This window comes from Lissotriton helveticus, chromosome 5_1 (genome assembly GCF_964261635.1).
Source record: "Lissotriton helveticus chromosome 5_1, aLisHel1.1, whole genome shotgun sequence".
Lineage (NCBI taxonomy): Eukaryota > Metazoa > Chordata > Amphibia > Caudata > Salamandridae > Lissotriton > Lissotriton helveticus.
The window spans coordinates 1972488475-1972502733 of NC_136065.1; the positions used below are offsets into that span (position 1 = coordinate 1972488475).

At 48.6% G+C, this 14259-nt stretch overlaps 1 protein-coding gene across 1 annotated transcript in view; it reads left to right on the forward strand.

The window, feature by feature from the left end:
- Positions 1-737: 737 nt before the first annotated feature.
- LOC144753921 (melanoregulin-like) overlaps positions 738-14259 on the forward strand; it is a 144808-nt gene continuing 131286 nt past the window's right edge. The window contains exon 1 of the mRNA XM_078641449.1: positions 738-987. Coding sequence (XP_078497575.1) covers positions 917-987 — 71 coding nt within the window. The 5' untranslated portion in view covers positions 738-916. The remainder of the gene's footprint in view (positions 988-14259) is intronic.

Sequence of the window (14259 nt, forward strand, 5' to 3'; positions counted from 1 at the left end):
TCAGCTTCAATACAAGGGCATGCTGTAAAAAGCCTTAAATATCTTACAGACAACTATTAGCAGCTTAAAGATCATATGGTGAGGCAGGAGATCTAAAGAGAATTTGCCTCGAAGGCAGAAAACAGTTATTTTCCAAGTAGGGATAAGGGCCGCCGATAGCTTTAACTTTTTAGTTCAAAAGTTTCAGTACAAGGTAATCTGTCGGTGTGCTGGTCTGTAGATAAATCATGTTAAATGCTAACACTAACGTCCCACTGGTCTTTAAATGACTCGTGTGGTTATCTGACACCTGAGCCTGTCCCTGAATTCTGAGATGTCTTGACTTTCCAATTGGAATAGCCTATAGATGCATTAACGAATTTCTCCCACGCCAGAGGTGAGCTCGACTCATCAGTAGTTGAAGCTCCTGAGATTCCTGTAGACGGGCTGGGACAGAGTCAGTCACATGTCCGACGCCAGTGCCACGTGTGACTGACTGCTCCCCAGCCCTCACATCCTTTCTGTGGTTCCGGCATGGTCTTTCGCCACAGTCGGTAAACTCTCACACACTGCGAAGGAGTCAGCTGAAAGATGAAAGTTTCAGACAAAGTCTAGATACTTGCATCTCGGTTCATCCCCTCTTCATTAGGCTGGGTCACTGAACGCCTCTCCATCCAGCCCCGCCTCTCAAGCTCCCTTTAAGTACTGAAGCTGACAAAAAGTTGCAATCTTCACATGACCGATTCTGGCATTTCTGACCCCAGATTGTGGAAGACACTGAGTGGCGTGCTTCATTCCGCCTAGGATGCCGGTCCCGCTCCAGCTCTGCTCGCTGAGAGGGTCCCCTTCTCACCGAGAGCTAGCTCAATCCTACTGACACCATTACGGTAGCGGCGGCCTCGATTCCTGGGACCTACCTTTGATCGGTGCAGACACCATGGAGGTCTGGAATCTGTTCTGCTGCTGCTGCCGCCACGAGGAGGAGCCGGAGAAGAGCCCTCTCATAAGGTAAAGGGATGCAGGTGCAGTGTTACTGCCTGAGGGATAGCGTTGCTGTCTGAGATCTGCGCACACCAGGGAACAAACAGCACTCCTGTTTGAGATCGGCGCACCTTGAGAGATAGCACTGCTGCTGGAGATCTGCACAGCACGAGGGATAGCGCTGCTGTCTGAGATCTGTGCACCCCGGTGGATAGCGCTGGTGCTGGAGATCTGCACAGCGTAAGGGATAGCGCTGCTGTCTGAGATCTGCACTCAGTAGGGGATAGCACTTCTGTGAGATTTGCGCAAAAAGAGGGATGTGACTGCTGTCTGAGATCTGCACAACATGAGAGGTAGCACTGTTCTCTGATAGGTGGGCGAGCCAACACATTAACAGGGAGAGCTGAGCCTGGGGGTCTGGCAGAGCTCCAAGAGCCCGTGGACGAGCCGAGCCCTGAAAATATGTGGGGGCTTATTTACAAGCCCCTTGCACCACTTCTACGTCATTTTTAACATGGGGAAAATGGCGCAAAAGTGGCGCAAGGGGCTTGTAAATCTGCCCCTTGGTATGTAAGTCTTGCAACAAGCATCAGGTGAAAATATGAAGAAGCCGCTTCAAAATTTTAAAAAGTGTATTCTTTAACCACGCGGATTTGTTTCAGTACTTCAGATTATATAACTGTATTGAGAAGTATGTATTAAATGAGATAGTTTTGAAACATTAACTTAAAAGCATTATTTACAAGCCCCTTGCACCACTTCTACGTCATTTTTAACATGGGGAAAATGGCGCAAAAGTGGCGCAAGGGGCTTGTAAATCTGCCCCTTGGTATGTAAGTCTTGCAACAAGCATCAGGTGAAAATATGAAGAAGCCGCTTCAAAATTTTAAAAAGTGTATTCTTTAACCACGCGGATTTGTTTCAGTACTTCAGATTATATAACTGTATTGAGAAGTATGTATTAAATGAGATAGTTTTGAAACATTAACTTAAAAGCATTACTGCCCCCGCCCCCTTTCTGACAATGTCATTAGTGAACTAAAGGGCAGGTCAGCTGTTATGTGTACCATATATGTGTGGTGTAGATATTTATTCCAAACAGAGGTTCGCTCCAGTCTGTTACACAAAAAAACAAGAGGTTTGGGTATTGTGCACATATTTGAAAGGTCTCTCAAATACGATAATGCAGAAAAAGAACTTGATAACATATATTTGACCAGGATCACACAATTTCGTCAAACGGGATAGCTAATATTTCTTGTTTTACTCTATATATTGAATACATATGTGTACTGTATTTACCTTGATATTTGTTTTTTTTTATTTATTGTGTTGTGGGAACAAACAGAAAGGCCCAAAACATCAAAATCTCTAAAGAACTCTAATTAAAGAAATAAGGTTTGACATGATGAAAAAGGTCCGCATGTCATTAATTATGAAATAACAGTAATCATTTATGGTGAAAGAGGGTAACTTTTTCTTTAGTTTCTCACTAGAGGACAACACTGCTATCTGAGGTCTGTGCACCGTGAGGGATAGCGCTGCTGTCACAGATCTCCACAGCCTGAGGAACAGCGCTACTATTTCGGAGCTGCGCAAACCTGAGGGATAGTGCTGCTGTCTGAGATCTGTGCATCCCGAGTGATAGCACAGCTGTCTAAGATCTGCTCAACCCTAGGGATTGCAATATGCGCTGGCAGAGGGGTAGTGCATCTGTATGAGATATGTGCAACCCGAGGGATAGTGCTGCTGTCTGAGATCTGTGTATCCCGAGTGATAGCACAGCTGTCTAAAATCTGCGCAATCCTAGGGGATAACACTGCTGTTTGCGATCTGCGCAGGCAGAGGGGTAGTGCAGCTGTATGAGATATATGCAACTGGAGGGATAGTGCTGCTGTCTGAGATCTGTGCATCCCGAGTGATAGCACAGCTGTCTAAGATCTGCGCAACCCTAGGGGTAGCACTGCTGTTTGCAATATGCGCTGGCAGAGGGGTAGTGCAGCTGTATGAGATATATGCAACTGGAGGGATACTGCTGCTGTCTGAGATCTGTGCATCCCGAGTGATAGCACAGCTGTCTAAGATCTGCGCAACCCTAGGGATAGCACTGCTGTTTGCAATATGCGCTGGCAGAGGGGTAGTGCATCTGTGTGAGATATGTGCAACCCGAGGGATAGTGCTGCTGTCTAAGATCTGTGCATCCCGAGTGATAGCACAGCTGTCTAAGATCTGCGCAACCCTAGGGATAGCACTGCTGTTTGCAATATGCGCTGGCAGAGGGGTAGTGCATCTGTATGAGATATATGCAACTGGAGGGATACTGCTGCTGTCTGAGATCTGTGCATCCCGAGTGATAGCACAGCTGTCTAAGATCTGCGCAACCCTAGGGATAGCACTGCTGTTTGCGATCTGCGCAGGCAGAGGGGTAGTGCATCTGTGTGAGATATGTGCAACCCGAGGGATAGTGCTGCTGTCTAAGATCTGTGCATCCCGAGTGATAGCACAGCTGTCTAAGATCTGCGCAACCCTAGGGGTAGCACTGCTGTTTGCAATATGCGCTGGCAGAGGGGTAGTGCATCTGTGTGAGATATGTGCAACCCGAGGGATAGTGCTGCTGTCTAAGATCTGTGCATCCCGAGTGATAGCACAGCTGTCTAAGATCTGCGCAACCCTAGGGATAGCACTGCTGTTTGCAATATGCGCTGGCAGAGGGGTAGTGCATCTGTATGAGATATATGCAACTGGAGGGATACTGCTGCTGTCTGAGATCTGTGCATCCCGAGTGATAGCACAGCTGTCTAAGATCTGCGCAACCCTAGGGATAGCACTGCTGTTTGCGATCTGCGCAGGCAGAGGGGTAGTGCATCTGTATGAGATATATGCAACTGGAGGGATACTGCTGCTGTCTGAGATCTGTGCATCCCGAGTGATAGCACAGCTGTCTAAGATCTGCGCAACCCTAGGGGTAGCACTGCTGTTTGCAATATGCGCTGGCAGAGGGGTAGTGCATCTGTATGAGATATATGCAACTGGAGGGATACTGCTGCTGTCTGAGATCTGTGCATCCCGAGTGATAGCACAGCTGTCTAAGATCTGCGCAACCCTAGGGGTAGCACTGCTGTTTGCAATATGCGCTGGCAGAGGGGTAGTGCATCTGTGTGAGATATGTGCAACCCGAGGGATAGTGCTGCTGTCTAAGATCTGTGCATCCCGAGTGATAGCACAGCTGTCTAAGATCTGCGCAACCCTAGGGGTAGCACTGCTGTTTGCAATATGCGCTGGCAGAGGGGTAGTGCATCTGTATGAGATATATGCAACTGGAGGGATACTGCTGCTGTCTGAGATCTGTGCATCCCGAGTGATAGCACAGCTGTCTAAGATCTGCGCAACCCTAGGGATAGCACTGCTGTTTGCAATATGCGCTGGCAGAGGGGTAGTGCATCTGTATGAGATATATGCAACTGGAGGGATACTGCTGCTGTCTGAGATCTGTGCATCCCGAGTGATAGCACAGCTGTCTAAGATCTGCGCAACCCTAGGGGTAGCACTGCTGTTTGCAATATGCGCTGGCAGAGGGGTAGTGCATCTGTATGAGATATATGCAACTGGAGGGATACTGCTGCTGTCTAAGATCTGTGCATCCCGAGTGATAGCACAGCTGTCTAAGATCTGCGCAACCCTAGGGATAGCACTGCTGTTTGCAATATGCGCTGGCAGAGGGGTAGTGCATCTGTGTGAGATATGTGCAACCCGAGGGATAGCACAGCTGTCTAAAATCTGCGCAATCCTAGGGGATAACACTGCTGTTTGCGATCTGCGCAGGCAGAGGGGTAGTGCAGCTGTATGAGATATATGCAACTGGAGGGATACTGCTGCTGTCTAAGATCTGCTCAACCCTAGGGATAGCACTGCTGTTTGAGACATGCGCAGGCAGAGAGTGCAGCTGTATGAGATATATGCAACTCATAGGAGCAGGGGAGACCTTCATCCCCCTGGTTCACGGACAGCCTAAAAAATCTGAGGCTGGCTTGCAGGCAAGCGGAGAGAAAGTGGAGAGAGGCGTACTTGCACAGGGACAGGCTGGCATGGAAAATAAAGCGGACAGAATACAAGAAGGAGATTTATAGAGTTAAAGCATCGTATTATTCCAACAAGATTACCCATGCCCCAAATAGCTCCCGCAGTTTTTTCAGTATTTTAAATAGCATTATCAGCCCTGACTGTGTCAAGAATGAGACCCCCCCCCCTCCCAGGAACTGTGTGAGAATCTAGCTGGATTCTTCCAGGATAAAATCAATAAGATCATTGAAGACCTGGGGATGGGTCAGCAACAATCCAGAGCCAGTCTAGACCCCTCGGTACTGGCTGAATGTGATAGACCTTTGAAGCAGGACCTAGTCACCCCTCCCTCCCATTATTACAATCTTGGAGTGGCCTGCGAACAGGGAAGAGTTCAGTCCCTTGTGGAATTCCCGCAGCTGACTGCAGATGAGTTTAGGAGTGTGGCCTCAGTAATTACATCTGGGTCTCCACTTGATCCACTTAGGTGTCATGTTCAATACGGAGCTTTCTCTGGAGGCGCAGGTATCGAAACTAGTAGCTGGCTGTCGAGCTGTCATCAGACTTCTGAGAAAAATTCTTCCCCTACTTCCGCCCCCAGTCCGGGTTGAGGTGGTACGTTGCACTGTGCTCAGCAGGCTAGATTATTGTAACTCCCTGCTGCTGGACTCTCCAAGCTTTCTTATGGATAGACTTCAGAGAGTCCAGTCTGCGGCAGCTAAACTAGCCCTGGGGTGGGCGACGAGAGCCTCCTCCTCTACGGCTTTGGCCCAGTTACACTGGCTCCTGGTGAGACAGAGGGTACGATTTAAGTCTCTCTGTCTGACCTTTAAGGCCCTGCATGACCTTGGTCCTACAAAGGAAATTTAGATGGTATGTTCCAGCCCGCAGCCTACGCTCCTCCTCTGCTAGGTTGGTGATAATACCTTGGTTTAAGAAAATCAAAGCAGGAGGAAGAGCGTTTGGCGTAGCCGCAGCGAAACTGTGGAATGCTCTCCCGGCTGAGCTCAGACACATTTTCGATCTCCTTCTGTTCAGGAGGAGATTGAAAACATTTCTCTTCCCTAAACTCTCTTCCCTAAACTCTAGTCCGCTATCGCCTTCCTTCTTACTGCTGTCTTGAGTCTGCAAGCGCCAGGATGCCTTTTAGGTGACAGACGCGCTTTATAAATGCAATAAATAAATAAATAAACTGGAGGGATACTGCTGCTGTCTAAGATCTGCTCAACCCTAGGGATATCACTGCTGTCTAAGATCTGCTCAACCCTAGGGATAGCATTGCTTTTTGAGATATGCGCGGGCAGAGGGCTAGTGCAGCTGTATGAGATATGTGCAACCCGAGGGATAGTGCTGCTGTCTGAGATCTGTGCACCTTGAGGGATAGCACTGCTCTCTGAGGATAGTGCTGCTGTCTGACACCTGTGTTACATGTGGGATTGCTATGTTCACTTATCAATCAATCAATCAGTACTTGTTAAGCGCACTAATTATCCTGAGGGGTATCTAGGCGCTTGTGTGAGATAGAGCTACTCGAACAGCCAGGTCTTGAGCCCACTCCTGAAATCGGCGAGGGAGGTAGAGGTGGAAGGGGAGGTCGTACCAAGCTTTGGCTGCAAGGTGGGAGATGGAGTGCCTTCCGACTTGAGTATAGTGGATGCGGGGGATGGTGGCAAAGGCCAGGGAGACAGACCACAGGTGTCTGGTGGGCTGGTGGAAGGTCAGGTGGTTGTTCAAGTATCTGGTCCCATTGTAGTGGGCTTTGTAGGCGTGCATGAGCAGCTTCAAGTGTCATCTCTTCTTGATGGGGAGCCAGTGCAGGCTACAGACGTGGGGGGTGATGTGGGATCATCTGGGCAGGTCCAGGATGATTCTTGTTGCTGCGTTCTGGATTGTTTGGAGGCGCTTGAGGAGGATGGTGGTTTCCGGTGTAGAGGGCGTTCCTGTATTCAAGTTGACTGGTGATGAGGGCTCGAGTGACGGTTCTTCTGGTGTCAGTTGTGATCCATCTGAATACTTTACGGAGCATTCTGTGGGTGTTGAAGCAGGTGGAGGCAATCGAGTTGACCAGATGTATGTCGCTACAATGCATGCTTTTACCACGCATGCCTTTACCACGCAGGTTTTACAACGCAAGTTGTTTCAACGACTTGCATTGAGTGGTGCTGGATAGTGGAATAGTTTAATTTACTATTACTATACTATTTACTATTTACTATACTAAACTAAATTGCTATCTTAGCGTCTTATAGCGCTGCCAGGTATGATATCTTATACACGTTCGGAGCTGTTGGCCATAGGTCATCGGTCCAGGAGCTCTGTGTGTAAGCCTGTGGACCCCTTAGTTGGCCCTTACAGCTGCGTTTGTGAAGGCTGGTCTCTTACGAGCCCAACCAAAATACGATCCTTGGAAAACGTCGTCCCTGTCACACGGCCTCGTGCTGTTTCGCGAGATCTCCGTATTTGGTGTCTTAATGTGAGATCTCTTGTAAAGCACCACCTGTCCATCTATGACCTGATAGATAAAGAGGATCCAGACGTTTTCTTAATGACAGAAACCTGGCTTCAGGACTCTGACTCTGCCATATTGAACTTGGCATTTCCCCAGAACTACACCATCTTCACCTCTAATAGGACCACAAGAGGTGGTGGCATTGCCATGGCTGTCAAATCCTGCTTCCCAGCAGAATGGAAGCCATCAGGATTACCTGCATGTGAAAGCGCCATTTTTAAAGTCGCCTTCTCCCATCAGTTCACCTTCAGTGGGCTGCTGGTCTACCGCCCCCCCGGCAATGACTCGGTATTTAGATCCGCATTGGCCGATATGGTCAGTCCTATAGCACTGGGCTGTGCCAATTTTAATATTCTGGGTGACCTTAACATCCATTTTGATAATGAGTCATCCACTACCGTTAGCTCCCTGTTGGCCGACTTGGAAGCTCTCCAACTTATTCAGCTTGTCACCCGTCCAACCCACGTTGGAGGCCATATCCTTGACCCCTTTTTTTCCACACTTGAGGGGTTAAGGGTGTCTGATCCAAGGAGGATAGGGTGGACTGATCATCTACTTGTAGAGGCACTTTGCCCGGTCCATGACAAGCCGTTTATATCCAGGGAAAGGCTAACCCTTAAAAGGCCGTGGTACAAACTTACGCTGGAGGAGTTCTACGGTATATTAGAACGGAAACCTCTAAACAATCTCACCAATGTGGAACAAGGCTACCAACAGTTTTGCCTGTGGATAACTGACGCCTTGGACTCTCTGATACCTTTACGATGGGCGAAAGGTCGAACAAAAGTACCTAGCCCCTGGTATAACAAGTCTCTGGCAGAATTGAAAAGATCCTGCCGTAAGACAGAGAGGGAATGGAGACGATCATATGACCCGGCCCAGAAAATCCGGTATTTCACTGAGTTGAAATTTTATCACAGAGCTATATGCAGAGCTAGAGCTGCATTTTATGCCCAGGAATTTGCCACCAGTACCAACCGCTCAAAACTGATTTTTAAGGTTCTGAAGGACCTAATGAAAAATAGATCCTCAGCAGAGGCGATTTGCACAGACTCACACTGTGATAAATTGGCCTCTTTTTTTGTGGAGAAAGTGGAAAAAATATATCACGGGTTCGACACACTCCACCAGGATCGAGAAGCCACTGTCTCTGATACATTGGATCATGAGCCTCTGGCTATCTTACCTGAATTGTCGGTTGAGGCTTTTGACAGACTCAGCCTCAAGGTCAAATCAGGTTCCCCGGCGGACCCGTTGAAGCCTGCCTTCATTAATACACTCTCCCCGCTGTGTCGTAACCCCATACTGGATCTCATTAATATGTCCCTGTCTTCTGGAACTGTACCCGCGGCCTGGAAGCAGGCAGTGGTTACCCCCATATTAAAAAAAGCAAATTCTGACCCCCGACTGCCAGAAAATTACCGACCTATCTCCCTGTTGCCGTGGATTGCCAAGGTAACAGAAGCGCATGTCAACTCGGTTTTGTCCGAGCATCTGGCTTGCAACCAGATCTTGGACCCCAGCCAGAATGGATTTCGGTCAGGACACAGTACCGAGACGGCACTACTTTACATCTTGGAACATCTTCGCCAGGTACTTGACATGGGTCATACTGCAGCGCTTATATTATTAGATTTAAGCGCTGCTTTCGATACTGTGTCCCACCAAATACTTATCCAGCGCTTACAGGAGGCGGGAGTGACGGATGTCGCTCTCCAATGGTTCCGGTCCTTTCTGGCTGATCGTACATTTAAAGTGGCTATACCACCCGGCCAATCCACTACTCACCCCCTGAAGACGGGGGTTCCACAGGGATCTTCACTGAGCCCAACTATATTCAATCTCTATGTGAAACCGTTGGCTGGTGTCGTCAAACAGTGGGGCCTTACGATGGCCTCATATGCGGACGACACACAGCTAGCGGTGACACTTAGCGGAGACCCCGAGGTAGCAGCTTCGAGATTCCGTGCGGGACTCTTGGCAGTAGCAAGCTGGCTTCGCACCAACTGCCTCCAGTTGAATGCCACCAAAACGGAGGTATTGGTTCTTGGGAAGCACGCTGAGCTATGGGGTAATCAGTGGTGGCCGTCAGAGCTTGGTGTCACACCTATTCCAGTGGCTGGAGTGAGAAATTTAGGAGTCTGGGTAGACTCTGCGCTCTCCTTCAAGGACCACACCATGAAGGTGGCTGCCACATGTTACGGAATACTGCGTGGTATTAGGCCAGTCTTGAAGTACTTTGATCCCCCTACCAGACAGCTTGTGGTTCAGGCCTCAATACTATCTAGGCTGGACTACGGTAGCTCACTGCTGTTAGGGGTGAATCAAGCGGAGGCCTCTAGGCTCCAAAGAGTACAAAATGCCGCGGCACGAGCCATTGTGGGCCTTCCCAGACACTGTTCGGTGTCGGGCACCATCACGGCCTTGCATTGGCTCCCGGTCAGACAGCGAATTAAGTTCAAGGCGCTGTGTCTGGCCTTCAAAATCTTGAAAACTTCTTCGCCACCGGCACTTGTTACTCTACTTACGCCCTATGTGCCGTCGAGATCTTTAAGATCGGAGGGTCTTCATCTGGCTGTCTGCCCACGCTTTAGGCTGAGCAGGATGGGTGGCCGTTCTTTTAGGGTTCTAGCGGCTGGCCTATGGAACTCGCTACCAGTTCACATTCGAGCTCTTGAGGATATGTTTGCCTTCAGGCAGGCCATTAAAACTTTCCTCTTTCCAGTTTCTGGCTAATCTTTTTAGTGTGTTATGTTATAGCATCTGTCAAAGCGCCAGGACGCCCCTTTGCTGGGGCAGCTGTGCGCTCTAGAAATTTTAATAACATAACATAACATAACATATTCCAACTCCAGTCCCCGTGGATAGTAGGGAAGGTTTTGGATAGTAAATTAAACTATTCCCTATCCTGTAGCGCCCCCCCCAGCGCAAGTCGTTGTAACGACTTGCGTTGTAATACCTGCGTGGTAAAGGTACTGCGTTGTAAAAGTTGCGTGCTAAAGGATGTTCTCCGAGTTGACCTGTTGTCTCATGGAGCGCTCGCAGTCGAGGATGATTCTGAGGTTACGGGCATGGGTGGTGGGTGCTGGTCTGAGGGCCACCAGGAGTCGTCCCATGGAGAGGGGGGTCTTCCTAAGAGGAAAACTTTGATTTTGTCAATGTTAAGTTGGAGGCATTTGGCTGTCTTCAAGCCACGGCGTTGGTCATGGCGTTCTGGAAGTTCGCTCGGGGGTGTCTTTGTCTTCGGTGAGGGAGAGTATGAGCTGGGTGTCATCGGTGTAGGAGATGATGTTGAGACCGTGGCTGAGAGTGATGGATGCCAGTGGAGTCACGTAGACGTTGAACAGTGTGAGTCTGAGTGAGAAGCCCTGGGGTACGCCGCAGGTGATGCTCTTGGGTCGGAGGTGTACAGTTGGAGACCGATTCTCTGAGGGCATCTGGTGAGCAAAGAGGATATCAGCTTGAGGGCGTTGCCGTAGATGCCGATGTGGTGCAGGCTTTAGATACGGAGGTGGTGGGAGACTTAGATGTGTGTGACCTGACGGATACCAGTCGTTGGTGAGATCTGTGTAATGTGAGGAATAGTGCTGCTGTTTGAGATCTCAGTAACTTGAGGGATGTAGCTGCTGTCTAATATATGCACAACGTGAGGCATAGTGCTACTAAGATCCTCGTAATCTGTGGACTGGACCTGCTGCATGAGAGCTGTACACTTTGTGGGATAGCTCTGCTGTAGAAGATCTGTGTAATTTGAGGGACAGCACTTCTAAGATGTGCACAAAGTAAGGCATGGCATTGCTATGTGAGATTTGTGCACTCTGCAGGATATGAAATGAAATGAAAGGCATTTGTAAAGCGCATGCCTATGCCATAGAGTGTCCCGGCGCTGTAAAGTAAAGTTGCCCAATGAATGGTGCTGATAGTCCTAACAAGCTTTAGTTTTTCCTTGAAGACAGCTCGGAAATGGAATGAAGTTCCAGGGAGAGATTGTTCCAGGCCACTAAGCCAAGGTAAGAGAAGGATCTGCCTCCGGTTCTAGCCTGGTGTATTTTGGAAACACTGACTATATGGTCATGAGAAGATCACAAATTCTTGAAAGGGGCATCAGCACGAATCCTCCTCCTCAGGTACATTGCTCATTTCCATGAAGGGCTTTATGAGCCAGGACCAGTGTCTTAAGTAGCACCTTCTTATCGATGCAGAGCCAGTGCAGGGGTCTCAAATGCGGCGTCATGTGGGTTCTAGGAGCGAGGTTGGGCCGCCCCATTCTGCAACACTTGGAGTCTTTCAAGGTGATATTGCTGCTTAAGACCTGTGCACCCTGAGGGATAGCTCTGGAGTATAGATTCTGTGTAATCTGCAGGTTAGCCATACTGCTTATGGAGCTTGTGACCGGATCATAGGTGTTCCAGTGGGTCTGGAGACCCTGCCAAAGTGCACAAGAGTCCCGACGCCCCGCAGAGACCCTTGGAGTCCGTCCTCTGTAGATAGGAGTACAAACTCAGAGGAAACACCTCTCACAGATAAAGCACCTTAGCGTGTGCCACACATACAGGGTACTGACAAACACATACCCCTGTAACGCCTCCAAACATAATAGGTCCTGATGAAAGCCAGTTTAGTAAAAAGGCCTGGCTGAAACTAGTCGATCACACTGGACGTGGGAGACCATAAGTCTACCCCCACACGTCCTAAGCCTTTGTTTTTAATTATTTCTGCCTGGGGCCCACCAATAAAGTAGACTTTTGGGACCCCAAGGGAAGTATTTTAAAAATCACTCAATACACCAGCACAGCACACTCACACTTCAAAAAACCCGCTCCACAGTAACCTGTCATCGCAGCACACCTGAGGCGCACTCGGTGCCTCGGGTGGGGCCCGATGATGAAGCATGACACCAACTAGGTTGGTGGGTGAAGGCCTTCATACAAAACCAATGGGTTTCCCCATACAGACACATAGTACGCAAACACTATTCCAATAGCTAGGTCTTCTTGTTTATTCATAATCTGCAGGGTAGCCCTGCTGTTTACGACCTGTGCACCCTGAGGGATAGCTTGGGTGTATTTTTTTTGTTTGTTACTTTATTCGATAAAAATTTATCATAAAAGCATGTACATTCGTGGGTCATATTAAAAAGGACAATCCATTATTAATATAAACAGGAAGTACATTTACAGATAGTATTTATATATCCATTATTCCATACATCCAGTAAGTACACTCCTCTAAAATAAAACGGTTATAAATACTACAATAAAAGTATAAAAAATGCTTTACATAAAAACAGTAAGAGCAACGCTATAGTACATCTAACTTGGCCCCACGCATCGCCTAGGTCTTCTTTGTCTTTAGCAGTTTGCTTCGTGTTAGCCAAGCACAACCCCAGTATTTGGCTAACCCACAGATCACGGTGAGGGAGGTGGTATCAGATCTTAAAATGCGGAGCACCACCCAGTAATTCTTGGTGCCCAACTTTTTACAAATAGGTTTGAGCCACTTCCTTCTTGCGTACCTATATACTGGGCAAGCAAAAAGGAAGTGGGCAGTGGACTCCAAAGGGGCTGCGCAACCAGGGCATGAAGGAGATGTTGCATTACCCTGGTTCCACCGTGCCCTAAGATCGTTAAGCGGGAGAGTTCCGAACCTTAGCTCCATGTAGAGAGTCCTATTTCTTGGGGTTTGGATAAAGTCAAGAAAGGGTTTCAATTTCCCAACTGGCTTATGTTGGAGAAATTGTTTGGTGAGGATCCCCCAGTTGGATGTACTTGCCTCCCCCGCCTGAACCCAATCCCAATATACCTTCCTAATCATTTGTTTGGGTGGCGGGGTCTGGCTAGCCCATGTCTCCCCTAACCTGATGTCTATCACCAGCTGTCTGAGCTTGCATATCCATTTAATCTTGTTGCCCATGTCTATTTTGATAAGTTCACTGAGGGCACCAACTTAATTAGACAATTCAGGGGTCCTTGTTAGGCGAGCCCAGAATAGTAAAGGGTGAAGCCGTACAATATCTTTGATCGAGCGTTTGCCCATATCCTGTCAGAGTGGTATCAAAGGGGTGGAAGATGGGAGAGAGACCAAACCTCTATAGAACTTATTTTCAGATCTAACTAGGTCCGAGGTGTTCTCGAAACCCCAAAGTTCCGACCCATAGAGGGCCGATGGTAGAGCTTTGCCCTCATATACCACAAGGGCCGGGGCTACTGGTTTACTAACGGAAAGTTGCTGGTCTCTTAGAATTGCCCCTGCCACCCGCCTATGGTTGAGTAACATTTTGGCCAGATGGGAACTCCACTTCATCGAGTTGTTGACCCGAATTCCCAGGTAGTCAAAGGAATCAACCACATCGAGTGGAATGCCATTAAGGGTAATCTTGTTTCTGAAACGTTTTGACGGGGATAGAGTCATCAACTTAGTTTTGGATGTGTTGATCGATAAACCCCGTAGGTCACAGAACAAGCTAAACCTATCCAGCAATTTCTGTAGCCCACCAGGGCTTTTCGATAAAAGGAGGGTATCATTGGCGAAAAGGAGGGTTGGGGATTTCTCACCGGCCAGGGCTGGAGCGTCGGCCGGTTCCTCTCTCAAATGGTCTACCACCCCATTAATAAAATGAGAGAACAAAGTCGGAGCCAACACACAGCCCTGGCGTACCCCCCCCATTCACCGCCACCCTACCTGTCAGCTGGCCCTGCTTGCCCCACCTAATTCTCGTATAGTTTCCCTCA